Source organism: Curcuma longa, chromosome 1 (assembly GCF_044706935.1).
Source record: "Curcuma longa cultivar G26 ecotype Majalengka, Jawa Barat chromosome 1, ITB_CL_G26_1.1, whole genome shotgun sequence".
Classification (NCBI taxonomy): Eukaryota; Viridiplantae; Streptophyta; class Magnoliopsida; order Zingiberales; family Zingiberaceae; genus Curcuma; species Curcuma longa.
This window is the reverse complement of record NC_133861.1, coordinates 18,466,416-18,485,444: the sequence shown is the minus strand read 5'-3', so window position 1 is coordinate 18,485,444 and position 19,029 is coordinate 18,466,416. Positions and strand designations below refer to the sequence as shown.

The 19,029-nt window shown below is 35.6% G+C and overlaps 2 protein-coding genes across 2 annotated transcripts; both read right to left on the bottom strand.

Moving 5' to 3' along the window:
- Nucleotides 1-1,362: 1,362 nt before the first annotated feature.
- Nucleotides 1,363-15,213, bottom strand: LOC141831439 (protein ACTIVITY OF BC1 COMPLEX KINASE 7, chloroplastic-like). The gene is made up of 18 exons (XM_074718795.1): nt 15,095-15,213; nt 13,676-14,304; nt 13,133-13,276; nt 12,537-12,662; nt 11,906-11,993; nt 10,856-10,949; nt 9,293-9,386; nt 9,142-9,196; nt 8,889-8,980; nt 8,312-8,482; nt 6,121-6,177; nt 5,938-6,021; nt 5,742-5,826; nt 3,741-3,802; nt 3,278-3,352; nt 2,789-2,893; nt 2,491-2,632; nt 1,363-1,694 (listed from the first exon to the last, which is right to left on the bottom strand). The coding sequence occupies exons 2-18, from the start codon at nt 14,276-14,278 to the stop codon at nt 1,621-1,623; spliced, it is 2,151 nt and encodes a 716-aa protein (XP_074574896.1). The 5' UTR covers nt 14,279-14,304; nt 15,095-15,213; the 3' UTR covers nt 1,363-1,620.
- A 691-nt stretch (nt 15,214-15,904) lies between these two features.
- Nucleotides 15,905-17,821, bottom strand: LOC141831487 (large ribosomal subunit protein eL14-like). Its single transcript, XM_074718854.1, has 5 exons — nt 17,734-17,821; nt 17,510-17,611; nt 16,439-16,568; nt 16,239-16,351; nt 15,905-16,129 (listed from the first exon to the last, which is right to left on the bottom strand). The coding sequence occupies exons 1-5, from the start codon at nt 17,734-17,736 to the stop codon at nt 16,073-16,075; spliced, it is 405 nt and encodes a 134-aa protein (XP_074574955.1). The 5' UTR covers nt 17,737-17,821; the 3' UTR covers nt 15,905-16,072.
- Between the last annotated feature and the right edge of the window lie 1,208 nt (nt 17,822-19,029).

Genomic DNA, 19,029 nt, shown 5'->3' with positions numbered 1-19,029 from the left:
AATGCCTCTCAGTCAAGCCATTTAGCCTTCACTCAGCTGCTTCTGCAAATCTGCAAATGAAGAGTACTGCCAAATGGTTTCTGCTGCAATATATCTATCAATATTTAATTTGTTTGCTCAAAATAACATAAAGCCAGCATGCATATCTAATACCGTCACAGGCTTAAATTATTCCTTCCTCATTGTTCTGCCGGTGCCATGCAGCAAAACCATTTCTTCTGCTATCGCAATGAGATGATTAATATAAACTAGCAAATGTAATCAATGATCAGATATATATTGAAACCTATACGAGTAAATTCTTACACAATGTGGCTTGGAAGTACAAGGTCCTTGTTTAAAAGCCATCTCCTCCTTGCTAGACTTGCTCTGTTCCTGGGTATTGGCACTTGTTTTCCTCTCATCTCGAGCTTTGTTGAAGATCACAGTGAAACCCTCTGCAGAAGCAGGATCATTGACATCCCACTCACCAAACTTGGGCAGAGGACGACCCTTGTCCTGTCCAAATCAAATTAAGAAGCACATGAATAATTCTAAAACTTATATCATCATTAATTTCTAGTGCAATCGACCAAAAATACTGAAAAACAGAGGTTTGGATCTATCATCCATCGGCCAAATAGCAAGGTAAAAGAAGAGAGAGGGAACAGCAAAAAAAACCAGAAACTATTAAAACGACAAAAGGTGCTGAATATAAACGAGACTTACAGTCATTCTCCTTTCGAGAAATCGAGAGGAGGAAATGAAGAGGAGGAGGAGGAAATGGGAAGGAGAGAAACAAAAAGGGAGATGGTTCAACAAATTACGTCAAACGAGGGGCATATTTATAGTCCGTAAGAGCTGTTGATAGGCCGCCATTAGCGGGAGACACAAATAGCCAACCAAGAAGAGGAGTTTTTAATTAATTAAAACTCTTTTTTTTGTTTTGAAAAATAATAATTAAAACGCATCTTGATTATTGGTTTGGTTTTATTTCAAAATTTATTTTTTAGTTTCAATCAACAAAAATAGATGCCTATTAAAAGCCTAGGGATATTTTTGCAATTGATTTTAATTATAAATATCGATAGAATGTATTCAAATTTATTTTCTAAAAATATTAATTTTATTGTTTTTTAGGCCTACTAATATCTTTAAACTCGTTTTCATAAAAATAATGGTATTGTTGGTCTCGGTATGATAAATTATGCGAGCTTAAAACAAGTTCAAATAAATATTTCTGCGAGTTGTTTTTTTTTAATAATGCGATCATAAGTTGAGATGATAGCAAATTTATCATTATAGTCACCATGCATATTTGTCATTTCAGATTGAAAAAAAATAGCAAATTTATCATTATAGTCGACATTTATTAGTCAACCATTAGTAAACATTACAGGTCGCATTCTGGGAGTTTTGCTTATTTATACCGGCTGGTGTAGGATTCAAAATCCACGAGAAATCCAGCATCTTTAACAGATTGTAGATAAAAGAATTTCATTAAACTTGTTTTGTTTTTACTCAAGGAAGAACAAATTCTTTACATCCCTGTAGATTTGATGCTTAATGTGCATCCTGATGCAGTATCAATTTAAAGCAATTTGACCTAAATGTAGACCGGTAACTTTATCAGACAAGCAGTCAGATCATCTTCTCGAATTTATCAAGCTTTTTAACTCTTTGCATGGATCTGAGTACTAGAAGCAGGAAGACACCTGCATGTTTGTAAGGAGTGAGTCCATTGCCAATTTTACAGAAATTTTAAAGAAATTGACAGACCATCTTGATTGGTGAGTGCACAAAAGAAACCAAAAAAAAAGGCAGGGAATAATGTTAGTAAAGATAAAGAGATTGTTTAATTGTCCCTCATCTCATTTGAGGAGCTAGACCAGAATTAAATGTCATGGTAGGTGGTACCATGCGGATATGACATCCTATGAACATATACAATACTGCCATAGGCAGAACGAATATCACAACTCAAAAACTGAAACGAATAGAGCACTATTTTGCTACCACTCAGAAATCTGGTGGTGATCATGAAACAAAAATTGCAATGAAAAAAAACCTTAAGTTGGCTGGACAAGGAGGTGGTGAGTAAACCAGGATGCAAACAGTGGTACATAAGGGCAAGCCATCTTTTGTTTGATGATAAAGGGCTGCCCCTATATCAATACAGAAGAAATGGAGAGTTAAAGCTACTGCCATCTTTAAAGATTCAAGCTTACCAGACAGTGACCAGTGGATCGCCAGTCTTGTGAACTGCAGAAAAAATCCACAAGATGGGGCGGTTTGGATCAGTGAATATGTTGGTTGGCTTACTATGTCAGTGGAGGTGGCCGAACCACAATGAAACTGGGGATCACTGACTACTCAGCTATACTGACCGCACTTAAATAAACATTCACTATGCAAGATGAGTTTGCATCCGTGAAGACTATAGATTGCTTCAATCAAACAAAGTTCAAAATTCACGCCTTTGTAAATATTTATGTTAGACTAATCACTCACCAGCACCAATAAAAGATCCATTTGCAATCGGTTGGTTTCCCAGACTGCTCAGTGTGACTCCAATATTCAGTAAGGTTCCACTTGCGGCTGTATAAATGGTAGCCATCTGCAACACTGAGGCTTTTCTTGCAGCTCTTTCTGACTGGAGAATGAGTAAATCATAAAGAATCCATGAATCACAATTAAGTTCTAAAATCTTGACATGGATATTAACACATGGTGGCAATCGAGAGGAAAAAAGGGGAATGGTATGTGAACAAAGCATAATATTGTCGAGTGCAGTAGTGCATAGTGATACCTCAAGCACTCTAACTCGGAGTTTTAGATCCCCTGACTCAAGTTGGGTCACAATGTCTTCTATTCTCTGTATCCTGTATGGCATTGAGATTGTAGAATCCCGAGCCTGCAATTAATGAAGTGAAAATGAAATCAAGAAAAAGGAAAATCTAGTCAATTACTTTGAAATTTCAAAATAATATTGGAAGTTGCTTGCAGCAATAATCTCAAGTTTGTGAATTTATGTAATAATTTATCAGGTAAGATTGCTGATCATGCTCATGACATGATCCCATTAAAAGCTAGTGATAAAAGTGTAAAATGGACAAGAAGTTCTGCATAGCAGTATCAAAAAACATTAATTGCTAAACTAAAACTAAAATATTCTCGGGAAAAGCCATTAGCATGGTCAGGCATACAAGTGCAGACAACGTTTTATAATAACAAATTGTATATAACAAGCCAACAGATTGAGATGGGAAGAAAAGCCAATAAGATATATTCCCCATACATTATTAGCTTGTTTACGTATCTCTTGAACAAGTTCTGCTCCGCCCTGCTGTTTCTGTCGTATATCAAGTAGCTCCTGAAGGTTTCATCAGAAGTAAAATTATTAGTTGTGAGCTATGGCCAAGGGATATGGAGTTAACCATTAGAAAGCAAAATAAAAGGGTGTCAAAAGCAAAATAGAGTTGGTTTAGGATTCATACAGATGATGATGAAAAAATAAAGATGAGAAATCATTTAAAAGAAATGATACCAATGAAACAAAGGATGAGAAATTTCTTTGAGGAAAGATGCCCTGACTTCACAAAAGAAATTGAATGAAGAAGGTGAGAAACATGAATGGTGTTGAAGACAATAATGTATAGCTTGCGATGTGAGTATTAATGGTGGGAAAAACAAAGTAAACCATCAACTAGCAGCCAAAATCAGGACTCTGACGAGTTAAAAAAAGCATGAACCATTTTGACCTGAGCATATGGAGCAGCAATCTTCACAAAGGAAAAGTCAGGATCCAATGTATACCCAATACCTGCAAGAACATCTAGTATGAAGACCTAGTGCATAAATGTGCCATCAGAGTTTATAGCTAGCTAGATGACGATAAGAAACATGGAAAAGGAGGTAAAGCCCATAAGGGATATATGAAAATCACAATAACAAAGGTTTTACAACATGTTCCAAAATTCTAAAATGAGAAATTGACAACCTGAAGAGATAAGGAAATCATGGAAACTTTTATGCCATGTCCAAACCTCAACCACATCAAAAATTAGCAACAATTTATGCACTTCAAATAACTATGAAATGTGCAACTACTGTTAGGAGCCATAAAAAGAAATCTTGAACAAGAACAACCATGAGATATCAGCAATTCATGCTATTATAGGAAGTCAACTTCTAATAAGAAGTATTGATTGTTAGTAGATTTGATAAGGGCCAATTGTAGAGAAGACATTTTTCTCATTTAAAGATTCACAATAACAAGAAGACAGTCCGGTACACGAAGCTCCCGTCAATACGAGACCCCGTAACCACAAGGTCACGCGACAGCGATTTTACTGTTGCTCTAAGGCTCCCCTTCTCATTTCGAAATTCAGAATGCTAAGTAAAAAAGGTAAATCAATCATCAAGCATAGTTCCTTCAAAGAAAGTCAACTCAAGTAACAAAATAGATGAAATACACTCATGTTTCTGGGATCTAGCACCCATATTTGTTCCCTGATGGTTAAAATTGACAAAGGGTTGCGTAGGAGTCTGACCATCATGTTTCCTAGGTTAAGAGGAATTAAGAGTGACCATTCACTATAGGTTAAGTGTTAAAAAAACAGTGTAGCAAAAATTTAAGAATGAATTTATGGGGAGGATAAATTAATAACTTATTTTTCTCCAAGTAATCAGGTAGCACTAATAAAGCAAGAGAACATTAAGTGGAATAAAATATATAAAGACAGCTAATAGATTATATAGTTAGGAACAATTTAATCAACAAGAGTTAAGAGTGCATCAGCTGAGAGACTATAGAACATAGAAAATATAGCCTAATCAGAGAGGTTAGTCGTGCCTGTAAGGTAGGTCAAGTCAGGTGGGCTTGGCAGGCCAATCGAGTCGATTAGATTGGCAAAGTTAAGCAATCATGACAGGTAGCGTCATATATGAGCCAAGACAAACCAAGTTTTGTATTGTTTAAACTTATAAGGTAACCAAGCTTAGACAAACTGAGTCGAAAATTAACCAAGCATGATAAGGGATAATGTTCCTTATAGACTTGGAAATAATTAGGCCCTTTTTCCTACAAAAGAAAAAAAGAACTAAGAAAAGAAAAAGATAAAGAAAAAACTCACATGAAAATTATTATAAAATATTTTGACTTTGATTGTGTTTATGAAGGGGAAGAAAAAAAGATAACCTTAAATTTTAAAAATTTATTTCAAACAACTTTAAAAATATTTAAATTTAAAATAGATTTGAAAAGATTTTTTTAATTTTAAAGTTTGAATTCAAGTGTCATTGCACACGAAAATGAGTTTTTATTACAAATTGGATGGAAGCAAAACAGAAAAATAAATTGGAAAACGATTTTTCCAGTGGCCTATCAGCTTTTTCTGCAAAAGGAAACAAAGAAAAAAGTGCCATTAGAAAAATCTGTCACCTTGTTTCCTTCTAATTTCTTTCCCATGTAGGAAACACACCCTTAGTCTTGTTTTAACTTATAAACTTGCTTTTGAATTCTGCTTCCACTCTCCACAGTTGAAGTTCCAAACTTGTTCTAACTTAACTCACATAAATCAACACACTAGAATATGTAACATAGCAGGAATTGTTTCAGAAAACAAACATACATCAGAAACTTATCATGAATATGACTAGCATTTCTATCTCATGCTAAACAAACTGATAAGAAATTTTAGATTGAAAAGAAATCTTTATTGAATATGATAGAAGTTATAGGTAGTATCCAAATTTTGCACCTTCCAGAGTTGAGAATGCTCTTATTACAAAGGTAAAGGTGGATGGAAAGCGGAATGGCTGATCAGTTGCTATTGCAAACAAATCCTACAAAATCAACCACATTAGAGTATTATCTACAGAAATAGATTTGTAAAGTGTCGCTCAATTAGTTATTGTGTTTGCTCCAAAAGGCTGTTTATTGATGCATGAACACACCTCACCAATTGCTGCCAAAGTCTGTTGCTGATCAGGTGTTTGACTCAAAAGATTATCCAAGAAAAATTGTATTGATCTCCTCACCTAAAAATCATCATAAAGTAGTTAAGCATTAATACAAGATATCAATGGTTAGTGGATTAAGAATACAATTCCATACAGAGAAGAACAGGTTCTACTAACTGGTGACAAGTCTCCTATTGGTTGTAGTGCTTCAAGATCAATCAGAGATTTCATAACCTGTATAAAACTTCTTGTTAGATCCAAGAACAATGCCAAATGACATAATAATTTTCACAAATAAATGAATAATCCTGTGAACAGATACTAGAAGCTTATTCAATTTAGCCACTAAAAACAAGTTACAGAGACAGTGACATGAAGATTTTACAGAATCCAAATACAAAAGGTTTTCTTCATATCTCATTGAAATGGCATTGGTCTGGGATTTGGCAATGTTTGTGAAAAAAACAAGAAAAAAGCATATGAAGTCTTCAGTGGCAATCCTTCAGTTTCTGCAGATATTATCCAAGATCAGAGATGGTCTTTGAGATGCCCACAGTTTAAGAGACTTAGAATTGATGATGTTTAACGTCGAAGTTGGGTTCGAATATGTCTAACATAAAAGGCGCTTATAATCAATAACGTCCAAGTTCAGAGTTGGAGTCAAATAGGTCTTGCAAAGATAATGCTTGGAATCGATATCATCAAGGCTGAAGTTGGAGACAGAGACTGCTGGAATCTTGGCATCCAAGTTTGGAGCTTAGTTGAAGACAAGTAGTACCACCCTGTTCAGACCAAGATTCCAGATGCACCTTGAGACCATGATCCAGCTTAGATCAGAAGATCTTCATGGAACCCTACCAGTGGCAGGTGAGCTTCTTTTTATCAATCAGTGTTGATTGAGACCAACATGTACCGACACATGATATGCCAATTGGCACCAAAATAAATTGTTTTGGGCGATCATTGATATGTGGCATCAGAATGACATTCTAAACCTTGGTTGAGATGCCAAAAGTTGGAGATGCTTTGAGTCAATAGACGCCAAAATGAAACTGTTTTTGCCAGTCAGTGATATTCAGCATTAAAACAACATTTAAAACATTGGTCAAGATGCCCAAAGTTGGAGACTCTTAGTCAATGACACTAAGGTTCAAGCTAGAGATGAAGGCACCTAAAGTAGGAGAGGCTTGGGGTCAATGATGTCCAAGGTTAGAACTAAGGCTGGAGAGATCAAAGTCTGAGACGAATGGAGTTGGAGTTGATGACATCCAAGGACAGAGCTAAAGTTGAAGAAGCACCCAAAGTTTGGAGAGTGGTGTCATCCTATCAAATACTTCTGCTTGGAATTGGCAGCACCCGAGGGTTATATTGAAGCCAGTGATGTTCAAGAAAAGGGTCAGAGTGCTCAGTTTCCGCTCACATATTTTTATCTTCTTGAGTTTGAAAAGGTTCAAGGGCCCTCTATAGAAAGCAATGGCTAAGGAATGAAGACACTTGAATTTGAGACATCCAAGGTCAGAACTAGCCCTCTAGTGCTGCAATCAAAGATGAAAACTTTGGATGTTGTGTGACCATTTACCCTTGTTAGGATTTCTGATATCTTCTGTGTCATGCTTGGGAGTAAGCCTGAATGGAGCTCATCATCCCTCACTCTAGTGGTGGTTACCAATGTGAGCCCCAGCCTACCAATGTCTTTGAGATTCCTCGTGTTATTACTGGGTGGGTATGTATACTTAGGATTTCATTCTTTGTTGGATCATTTTCATGCAAGATTGCTAACTGGGGTCACTTTCACTTTTATGTAGCTGGATCTCCATACCTTCTCAGATCATTGCTACATAGGCTTACTGGCTTTTTTTGTGCTTCCTCAAGTCATTATCGCATTGGAATACCAAAGCCCTAGTGATATGGTTCTAATGATTGTTTAGCCACTTCTGGATCAAGCACATCCATCTGCAACATTCTTCCTAATACTGAACCATAGTCTTTCTATCAATGATGACCTGAAGAGCACAGCATCATGCAAACTACCAATAGACTGGGTATACAAGACAAAGCAGAAACTACCTATGAGGCCAGAGTTTCTCACACTGAGTTGCAAATTCAAGTTAATTGCAGAGCCATTGCCCAAAAAAAAAAGTTTGTTACAGAATGAATGTCAAAAGGCTATTTTCTGTGAAAGAGCAAATATTATACTAATTAGATTCACATAAACACTGAAAGTAAGTAGCTAGATAAAACCCAAATGAGAACCATGCAGTACTACGGATAAGCAGAGAAAGAAATACCATATGATGGCTCATGTACAAAAATTGAGATCAGTTTTGATCAAAAGAACATGGAATCATTGCCTAAAAGATAGGAATACCTTGTTCGCATCCTTTTCGTAGACTGAATAAAACAAATCAAGTAATCTCTTTCTTGTGAAAGATTTTATTTCACCCATCATTCCAAAGTCATAATAGATAAGTGACACATCCTTGTCAATAGCAAGATTGCCTGGATGGGGATCCGCATGAAAGAACCCCGTCTTTAAAATCTGAGTTTGAAAAATATGGTAATTGGTAACATATTAATAGAAGAAATAACTGTATCTTTGTTCAACTGGATATCAAGCCATACAGATTTCAAATGGAAGCCAAAATAATATGACTAAACATTTTATGGCAAGTATAAGATGTGTAACTGTCGTTTTAAAATCAGATGGACTTCCTACTTATGCGCTAAATCCATAATCTTTATATTTATAGTGACTGAGACACAAATTCTGAAACGAAATCTGGCAATCCAAGTATGTCAAAAGAATAACTCAAAAAAATAACAGAAGAACTGTATTTAGCATCGCGACCTCAAATGACAAATAAGGTTAGTTTTAGTTACCAAAGGCAATCAATTTATAAAACTGCACAATAATAATATCTGAAAAATTCAATAAGCCCTTTTACCTGAATCAAGTACGATTCTATTGCACGGGAAGCTATCATGGATCGGCTGTGGCCTCTTGCATCTATCTGTTCCAAGTTATTTATTTTTGTGCCTGCTCAAGATGTAGCATTGAATGTCATATGTTCTATTTACAACAAAGACTCCTTAGTTGATTGCAAAATTGTATGCTATACTGTCATAGCAATGCCAATCTCAAACATGCAAGAGTAATCTATAACAGTCACTACAAGCATCATGCAATGAAAAACATACCAGGAACATACTCCAAGGTCAGAACTTTCATAGTGGTGTAATCCCAACGGATAAGCTACAAATTCGACAGTACTCTAGGTCAGATGAAACAATAATCTATTTAAAACTTCTAAGCCTAAATGTAAAAAGTTCAGTAGTGAAAGAACCATACAGGTACTCTGACCCACTTTATGTTTCTAAAATCCCGACGAAATCTGTCAGCATTCTTTCCTTCATTGATATAGTCAATTTCTTGGTATAATATCCTGAAGTTTAATATTGCAAACCTAGATTAGTCGAGGTATTAGAAGACAAGCAAGTGAACTATTTAACCGCATAGGAGAAAATAACTGGAAAGGACAAAAGCATCCCAAGGTCACAGCTTCACTAGTCCATGGAGGTTTGGCAAACCAGGGGACACAATTAAGGATATAGTGTCACGTGACATATAGGCTACTTTACGATTTGGTTATAGAAAAATCCAAATATGTGATTGTTATTTCTAATGACAAAATACCACATTTCTAGTCGTGGATGCCCCAACTGAATCAATAAGCAAAGTGATACAAGAATTTAGAAAGAAAAAAAAAACTCAGTCACTTAAATCAAAAAACAAAAACTTTCCCATATTGTTGAGAATTTCAAAATATTATATATATATGCAATATTAATTTAGAAATAAATGATAGGTTAAGTCAAGAACAACCATATGAAAAGATAAAAGCCATAAAAACAAAGTTTATCAGAACAATTTTCATCACAAGTGTAACTCTTTCTATAATTGTCCAAATTCTATTGACCTGAGAGTCTCTCCTTTTTCAACAATATACTAGACTTATCTGCACAACATGTAAAATAGGTGACACTCTTCTAAAGATAATCATGACTAAGAACTTAGTGATCAACCAATCTAGTGTTTAAAGCTCATCAAGCCACTGTATGACCCTTTGTTATTTCATTCACATCCTGACATAATTAAGGAACCCCTTTTTCTATGAACCAAAAACGTTTTAAATCTTTTCCTCACTTAAGTATTAGTCTAGAATGAATCCCTTGTCAGTGGAATGATGGTACAGTAAGTGCTCCACTATCCATGGTTATCCTTTAGCTATTTTGATCCAATCATCAAGTTTTGAACCCAATAGGATGACATGATCGTGGATGATCTCGATCTAACGATCACTTGATAGGCTCAAATCACTTGGCTACAATGTTTAGGCCCAATTCAATGTCAGTAGTTGCATATAGGCCTATAAACGAACACGATCAACCAGATGCCTGAAATGTCACATTAAACAAGGTATCAAACTGTTGATCCCATTTTATGCTTCACTGTAATATGTCCATTACAATGTATTCCTCTTTAAAAAAATACAGAAAAAGAAAACCTCAATTAGGATGGAATGTCAAATTGCACAAGTTTGCTTGGGTAGCAATGGTATCTAGAACATATGATGAATTGATTAGGACATTGCAGTTTCTCACCTTCTTGTTTATTGGAAAATAGATTGAAAAAGGTTTTTCTTCTTTTTTATTGTCATAAAAATTAAAAAAAATGCTTTCCTTCCTGAAAAGGTGGATAAATATCACAAAAAGGAAATGGTTAGTCTTTGTGTCCTCCAAATGGCTTATGCATGACGAGAACACTATTGTTTCCCTTTACAGATGACAAAAATATCATTATGAAATGGTTGAAGCCAATGGAGGGAAAATTTTTCCTAATTTAATTGCTTACTTTGCACATTCATCATATATACCAATCCAATCCCTTGTAGGACCTCCAAACGTCTCACTTCTTTGAAAATATTCAGCAACCAGCTTCAAGTTTCCTGACAAGAAATCATAGCTTTTCATCATTCATATGACATTTTCAAACTCAACTGCATCCATAGAAGATCAACAACATTGTGCACATTTATCCTAGCATAAAAATGATGTCCCTATAAAAAGGATGAAGGATCAAGTTCAGATCAAATTTCCTTGACATTAAAGTGATATTATGGAAAAGAATAAACAAAATTAGCTATCATGCTTCACATACTTCAAGTCATAGGCAATGCACTTAGCTGATATTATGGAAAAGTATAAATAAAATTAGCTATCATGGTTCGCATACTTCAAGTCATAGGCAATGCACTTAGCTTAAGACTTTATTCCTTCACATGTGAAGCAAGAAACATCTTTAAAAAATGATTGTCTTAATTTACTGAAGCCAAGGTGCTATTTAGCTGCTTTAAGATCAGGTAATGTGAAATTTTTTATTGTGAGAATAATAACAAATGTGACACACACTTTCATCCTTATCTTGTTGAAATGCAGCCACTTAGGCTTGTAATATGAAAATAAAGGATCGCTACAATATAACTGTTTTGGTTTCATCAAACTGATACATCAACCAAATAATTATAATAAATATCATGCTAGTGGTTTTCAAGAAACTCAATGTGAACCATGATGAATCAATGAACACAACAAACATTTATTGTTTCAAAATGATATAAAGAACCGTCCCTTTGAGAAACGACTGAAGAGGGTAAGTTATTTCCTTTAGGCTTCATAAAGATCCATAACAATAACAGTTTTGCATGGATGTAAAGAAATATGCAAAACAACTGAAGCACTGGAACAATAACTGCAAAACTTCAGTTGCCTACAGCAAGAAACAAATGAAAATAGGATCTACTACAAATGTAACTAAAACAAGAAGGTTGGCATCAGAAAGATATCTTGCATAAGATAGTATGATCTTGCATTAATTATGGCTATCATAAAACAGGCAGCATACTTAGATCAATGTCGAAAAGTTTCTTTAGCCCTGGCCTCTGAATTTTCACAACAACTTGCTCACCACTATGAAGGATAGCTCGATGCACCTAGATGATTAAAGTGAATAAGAGATATGAGGATCCTCAGTATGCACTTTCTAAATAACCACCAAAAAACAACAACCCACATAGAGTAAGCCTGAGCCGTGAGATTGGATACACAAAAACATAGAATGTCAATTTCAGCATCCTCAATAAACAGGGAACAAAGCTAACAAATGAAACTTAGATGGCGATGTCAATAACTTCAAATATAAAGGTTTAAGGTTGGTGCCAATAAAATCATGAAGAGATAAGAATCGACAAAAATATGAATAAATATGAAAAAAAATGAACAGTGTTAATTAAGCAGAAATACAAAGCCTCTGCCAATTATTTCTCTGAAGAATTTGAGTTTATATGAAGTGAGAAAAAACAAAGCATAATGTAAGTAGACATTTTGGAATATGTAAGCAAATAAGAAAAAGAAAAACAAGATCCATATACTGAATCTTTGAACAGCTACTCAAGAGTTTTTATGAGTTACAAACCATTAATAAGACCCAAATAATAGAATTCGACATAAAAAAGCAACCAAAATATAACAAACACCTGACCAAGACTAGCAGCAGCAATTGGGCGGTCTTCAAATTCCTTAAATAATACTTCGATCGGGCAACCCAACTCACTCTGCACAAATGCTTTTGCTTTTTCAGGTGAAAATGCAGGTACTCTATCCTGTGTGAAAAGAAATCAACATTCAAGGTCAGACCTAGAAGAATAAAGCTGTGTAAAGAATTTTAGCCTTTCTGACAAGATAAGACTGCACAACAAAAGAAAAAAATTCCATTTCTCTTGAAACTCACAAGAACTGAGATATAAAATAAAAAATTTCTGCTCCACAATCTTTCCGAAAAGGATTTGGACATTGGCTACATGCCAAAGAAGAAAGATTAAAAAAAACTGAAGCTAGTAATAAATCAAGGGAACAAAAGCTAAACTTGCTAAAAATTACAAACGAATAATAAAATGTGTAGAACTTTCATGTATAAGTGCAAAAAGATATGCAACAACTCTTACAGTAACGTATATGCGGTAATATGACCAATATTTCATGTGATTTTACAAAGTATAAAAAAGGAAAGTTGGCAGCCACAAACATCTAGAAGGGTTTCACCAAAAACTAAGAAACTAATTAAACTCAATACCTGTAACTTAGCAAGTTCATCTACGAACTCTCTTGGGAATAAATCAGATCTTGTTGAAGATAACTGTCCTAGTTTTATAAAAGTTGGACCAAGTTGAAGAACTTGTTCTCTCAACCATGAAGCAGTCTTTTTCCTTCTTAGTTTCTGTACAATCAAATTAAGTTTAACTTGAATGAATACACATATACAGAATTTAGAATTTTCAACAGAGAAATTCAATCAATAAGAAAATTCAGAGCAGACAACTATTGCCTTATCCTTGACGAGGAAAAGATACCGGGCGGAGGGAGACTTGTACAATTGACTAAATTGGCTTTTAGAGTGGAGTGATAGTTATTTTTTAAACAACTAATAGAATGTAGAATGTAGACATGCACGGATTAAGTTTTGTTTTACGGAATATAAGAAATTTTTCTATGATGACTTGTGAATAAGAACCAGAAGCAAACAAGAAACTGATATGGTCTTTGCAAAGAAAGGTTTATCAAAGTAACTGCAGTTGGATTATAAAATTAACATTGGCTCAAGTTAGAAGGAACTTACCTGCTTTTCCTCTGTAAAACCCTTATAGTATGCCCATTTTTCATTGTCAAAGAGAACCCGCAATCGGAAGGAAAACACAAAGGACCAGATGTCAATAGTCCTTTGCAAAGAGTTGTAGTTTTGCTTGGCCCAGCTAAAACCCTCATCTGAAGGTAAAACTTTTAACTCATCTGTATCAGGGATCACTTTCGGTTCTTTCTTTTCAGTTTTACTAATAGTTGCCGTACTTTTCCTCTTAATCAAACTAACACCATTAACCATCACATTTGAATTATGCATTGACAATGATTTTTGACGAGAAGAATCCTTATGTGTCACCAAATCCTTAGTTGAAACCATTTTAGTTTCCCTTCTGTTGGTGTTGGAGACCATTTTAGTTACCCTTCCATTAGTTCCAAACTCATCAGCTTGTTCCTGTTGCACATTTGCTATGACCCGTGGAAGTTTCTTTGTTGCTGAGGATCCATTTATTGCTGTTGTGAACTTTGAAATTTTCAAATTGGAAATTGATCCTGAAAAACTGAGATCTTCGAAGCATCGTCCTTGATTTATAGGTTCTAATTGTCGTTGATAACAGCTACAGGAAGCAAGAACAGCTGCCATTGAAGAACAAGTTCGCTAAAAGACCCCTGCACCCAAGTCAAAACTGAACTTAGTAAGCATGATTCAACTTCTGCAGTTATCGTTCTGACAAATACAACATGAAAGTTATGTAACATGATGATAAAAAAAGAGATAAAAGGCAATAAATCATATCTTTTCTTGGTGCTGTCTTTTATTGATGTATTCTGAATATAACTCCAGTATTTCTCACGCAGTTTCCGTTTTTAAACAAAGATCATAACGTTCGTAGTTAATTCGCCACCAAAATATTTTTCACAGGAATGACTTCCATCTCAATGTTTTGCTAATTTCTACACAGCCAATTCAAATACCCACAACAGAGATCAAAATAATTATTGTCTGATAGGTTCATGATATGATCAGAGTATCAGTATTTGTCAACCACTCCAGAAACTACTAGGACTACTAAATGAGCAAACATATAGAGATATCTGCTAAAATGGTATGGTCGGAAGTTGGTTCATGTTGTCTTCTTTACCAGATTTGCTACTATCGTCGCAAGGATAGGATAGAAAACCCTTGATATATAGTTCACAGATCCCCCGAATCCAAACCCCCTATACCTAGCTCCTGTTAGAATGAAAAAGAATATATATATATATATACCAAATTGAACCTCAAACCACACTCCTTCCCTAAAACCATAACCTGTATAAAGCCAGGCACGAGGCAAATCTGTCAGCAATCTGTTTCAATGCGGAATCGTAACATGTATAACAAAAGTAGAATTTTCACAAATTTCACGACCCCCAAATTAGAAATTTTAAAAAATAATAATAAAATGGAGACGGAGACCACAGGAGAGAGCGAAACACCCGGAGATCTTCAGGGCCTAATCGCCCCGATGGCCGCCAGACACAGGAGTAAAGGCAAGACAAGCGTCTGACAGCGGTAGTGGAGATCCGTATGGAAGGCGCGAGCGAGAGGAAATGAAGTGATTGGGTCATGGGTGGGTTTGGACGGATTCTGCAACTGGACAAAACAAAGTGAGGCTTCACAACCACCGCGCGGCCGTCAACCGGATCACGTTGCGTGCCTCAACTTGCTCCAGGAAAAATGTTTGACGTTTAAATTTTTGCCATGAAAATTTTCCAAATTTTTTTAATGCTTTTTATTAAGAAATGTTGTCATAAATATATTTTTCTACAACATAATCACTTATTACAAAATCATTTCTATAATGTGTAATTAATTGTACTTATATATCTAGGTTAACCAAACATTTAAGCAATACAAAATTATTAAGTTTGAATTTACCATGTCCATTTGAATTAACCAAATATTTTAAATGGAATGAAATATAAATGCATATTAACCAACATGTCAACCGATATAAAACCCGGCACTTCTAGATTGTTAGGCAACGAATGTGATAATATTCGTTTCTGCATGATCCATTTTCAAGGGCTATCACTTCCTCGAGACATAGTTTGGTTAGGCAACGAAAGGACAAGTGATACCCTCCTATACAGTTTCTCGATTTACCTCCTCATGATCGTGGGACCGATCGTCGAATTACGGTGCATTCCATCTTTTTGCAGAAGAAAAGAATGGCTGTCCAAACATTCATCATATATGATTTTTACCCTGCTAGTAAAACAAGGATGATATCAAACTACTTTCAAATAAAAATTCTTAATTCAGAATATTTAAAGAAATCCAAGTTCTGAACAAGGAAATGAAATCAGTAACTTTGACTACCAACTCTCAACAAGACAACTAACACCCGTACAGAATCAGAAACAAGAACAAATTTCACAGGTTAATCCGAGCTCAAGCTGCATTTTCCTTCTTAAGTCTGGCCAGTTCTTGCCTTATGGCACGTCCTCTCTGGAGAAAATATTAAAGACTCATCAGCACAATAACTAAATCAAGATTATGGTAAACTTAAAGGCATGAAATCAAGAGTATATAACATTTGTATACACGTAATATCTACCTTAATCTTGGCCACCATGACCTTGAACCTGTCAAAGTCATTTAGGGCAGCTCTCCTTTTCTGCACAATAAGCTTCCTGCCCCATGAGCTGTTTTCCCACTTGTTCTTAACATCTGCAGCAGCATGTTTATGATTTAAACCCAATAATTGCATGCTACATTGTTAGACTACATTAAACAGGGACATCGAGTATATGATACCAGCAGCCTCCATAGCTTGAATAAGGGTCTTCTTCTTAGGAACTCGTGGTATGTCAATCTTTATATCAGTAAGAGAAAGCCTTTTGAAGTTGATTTGGCCACGAATCATATCAGGAGCATCAACCAAAGCCTAAACTTGTGGCAGAAGCAAGGCGAGACACAGATCATTAATACAATACCCCAGATTCTCAAAACCAGTGGAAGCAAAATATTATTGGTCAGCATACACCCCAAGTAAAAGAAAAAAACAAATATCCAATTATAGATAATCTCACATCATACTATTATTAAGATGAGCATATAGACAATGGTGCCACTGGCTCATCGAGATTCCACATGGTATTTGCAAATTTTAAAAAGGAAAAAAAACTAACTAGTTGTGCCCGAAAATATATTTTCTACAACCCAGCAAAGATCAAATGGTTAAGAAAAACAAAAGAATTTTCACAATTCTAAGGAAAACAAAAGAATTTGAATTTTTTTTTTAGAAGAAAAAAGGTTGACGTTACATGGAATACTAGTAAACCACAAGTGGCGCACATATAGCTAAAACAGAATTCAATTGGAAAATTTGGAGACGAGTGATATTTTGGCGAGAACTTCAGGATAAATTTGGCACAATAAATGTTTTTGTCACCCTTATATCACAAATCAAGCATTTAGCCTTTTTCTTTCTTTGAACATATACGTATGCAATATATAAATAAACATATGGAAGCAAGCTTCCATTTAAATGAGGATTGTTTAACTAGGGCCCTGGCAAAAGCTTCCAACGATGTTACAAACGTAGTGGCGGGCACCTTCAAATCAGGCATTAATTTTAATACTCCACCACTGAGTTCGTAAAATGATGGAGAAATGTCATGATATAGTTGTTTATTATGATTAATGTCTCAGATAAGGAATAATTTAGAATACTATCAGAAAGTTAATATACTACCTTGTCAACGCTTGAGTAACAAAAACTAATCCAAAGATGGATTTTTGAAATGAGTATATACTCATAAGTTGATCTGCGCAATTTAATCATGCCGAAAATTGAGACTTTGGAAATCAGGAAATGCCACGTACCCTGTTCTGGTCGATAACGTCGACGATGACGACGAGCCTTCCATACTCCTTCCCATAGTTCACGAGGGCAACCCTGCCGATCTCCACATATCGCTTGAACGGCTACACGAAAATCCATAGAAAATATACAAACTCAGCTCGAGAACACAAAGACGTCTTGGATTCGTACGGGAGACGAAATTAGATACAGAAATCGATAGGAACAAGGAGGGAAAAAAATTCACCATCTTGAGAGCACTGAGGAAGAAGGAATCGCGCCGCGCCGCAGGCGAGGAGTGAACGTCGAGCCGACTAAGTAGAACCCAAGCCCAAAGGCTTTATACAAGCCGTCCGATCTAGGGCTTGTCTTAATTTGCTCATAATCACATTATCGCGTTCGATGCCATGGCTCGACCGGACCCGTTAATTTTGTCAATCCGAACCAGAGTAAAACTTACATTAAAAAATCTAAAAATATTGTTAGGATATTATTGCAATTTTTTCCATTATATAATACATAAATGCGAATAATTTATAGTGATTTATATAAATAGAGACAATATAATTTTAAAAAAGAGCATTAAGAGAGCGAATCATGGGCCACCGGCCCACCACGAATGAACAAGCTGGACATTTGCGATGGTTGTGCTGATTTTGAAACAGCCAAACATTACTAAGTTTTGTGTCGTTGAAAGCAAAAGGCTCGTGATCAATGCCGGAAAAGGTTTATTTAGGCAGGTGCTCACACTCTTCAACATGTCGTCATCAAGGCAGGGGATTCGCAAAGTTGAGCCACAAGGCAGGGGATTTGCAAGTACGTAGTTTGGTGGCTCGTAGATAGATCAAATCGATCTTCATGCGATGATTCTCTGATTAGTACTCAGTGACCCAGAATTCTGATCAATTCTTTCTCCAAGGCATCCTTGTTGCTTCGTTAGCCAGTAAGTCTGCTTTGACGTCATTCTATCTCGCAATTATTCAGAAAGCAACTTTCTACTACTCCCCCCATCTGTTCTTGAACTTCCTGCTTGCTCCTTTTCCATGTGCCATGGTCTATTCCTTCTCTCCATAACGCGACGCGAGCCTCCCAACTCAGTGCGAATGGCACTTGAGCGGATACTTAAGAATTGGGCAACCTTTATTTCTTTTAAAAAAAAAACTTTAATGATATCCCAATATCACAGGCGAGAGAATAATGTAAATCTCTTTGTTATACGGATTTAACCTTTTAATTAACGATATTGTAGTCATACTACGCAGCGAGTTATGCTCGTCCCATTATTCTCAACTTATTTTGGCCAATTAATTACTGTTCGAGTGTTTGAAACCATGCCAGATCATACCCACTGACTCGGCCAATTTAAAAATAAACAAATATAATAATGTTCGATGGAGATGACAAATAATTTAGTGCTGGTTGGTGGAAACAATTATTGATAACTCATGGATTCAATTAAACTATACCAGTGATCAAGTATCAGTTTTAATCACCGACTATATCATGAATATTAAGCTACCAGGCTACTTGTTTTACACAAAAA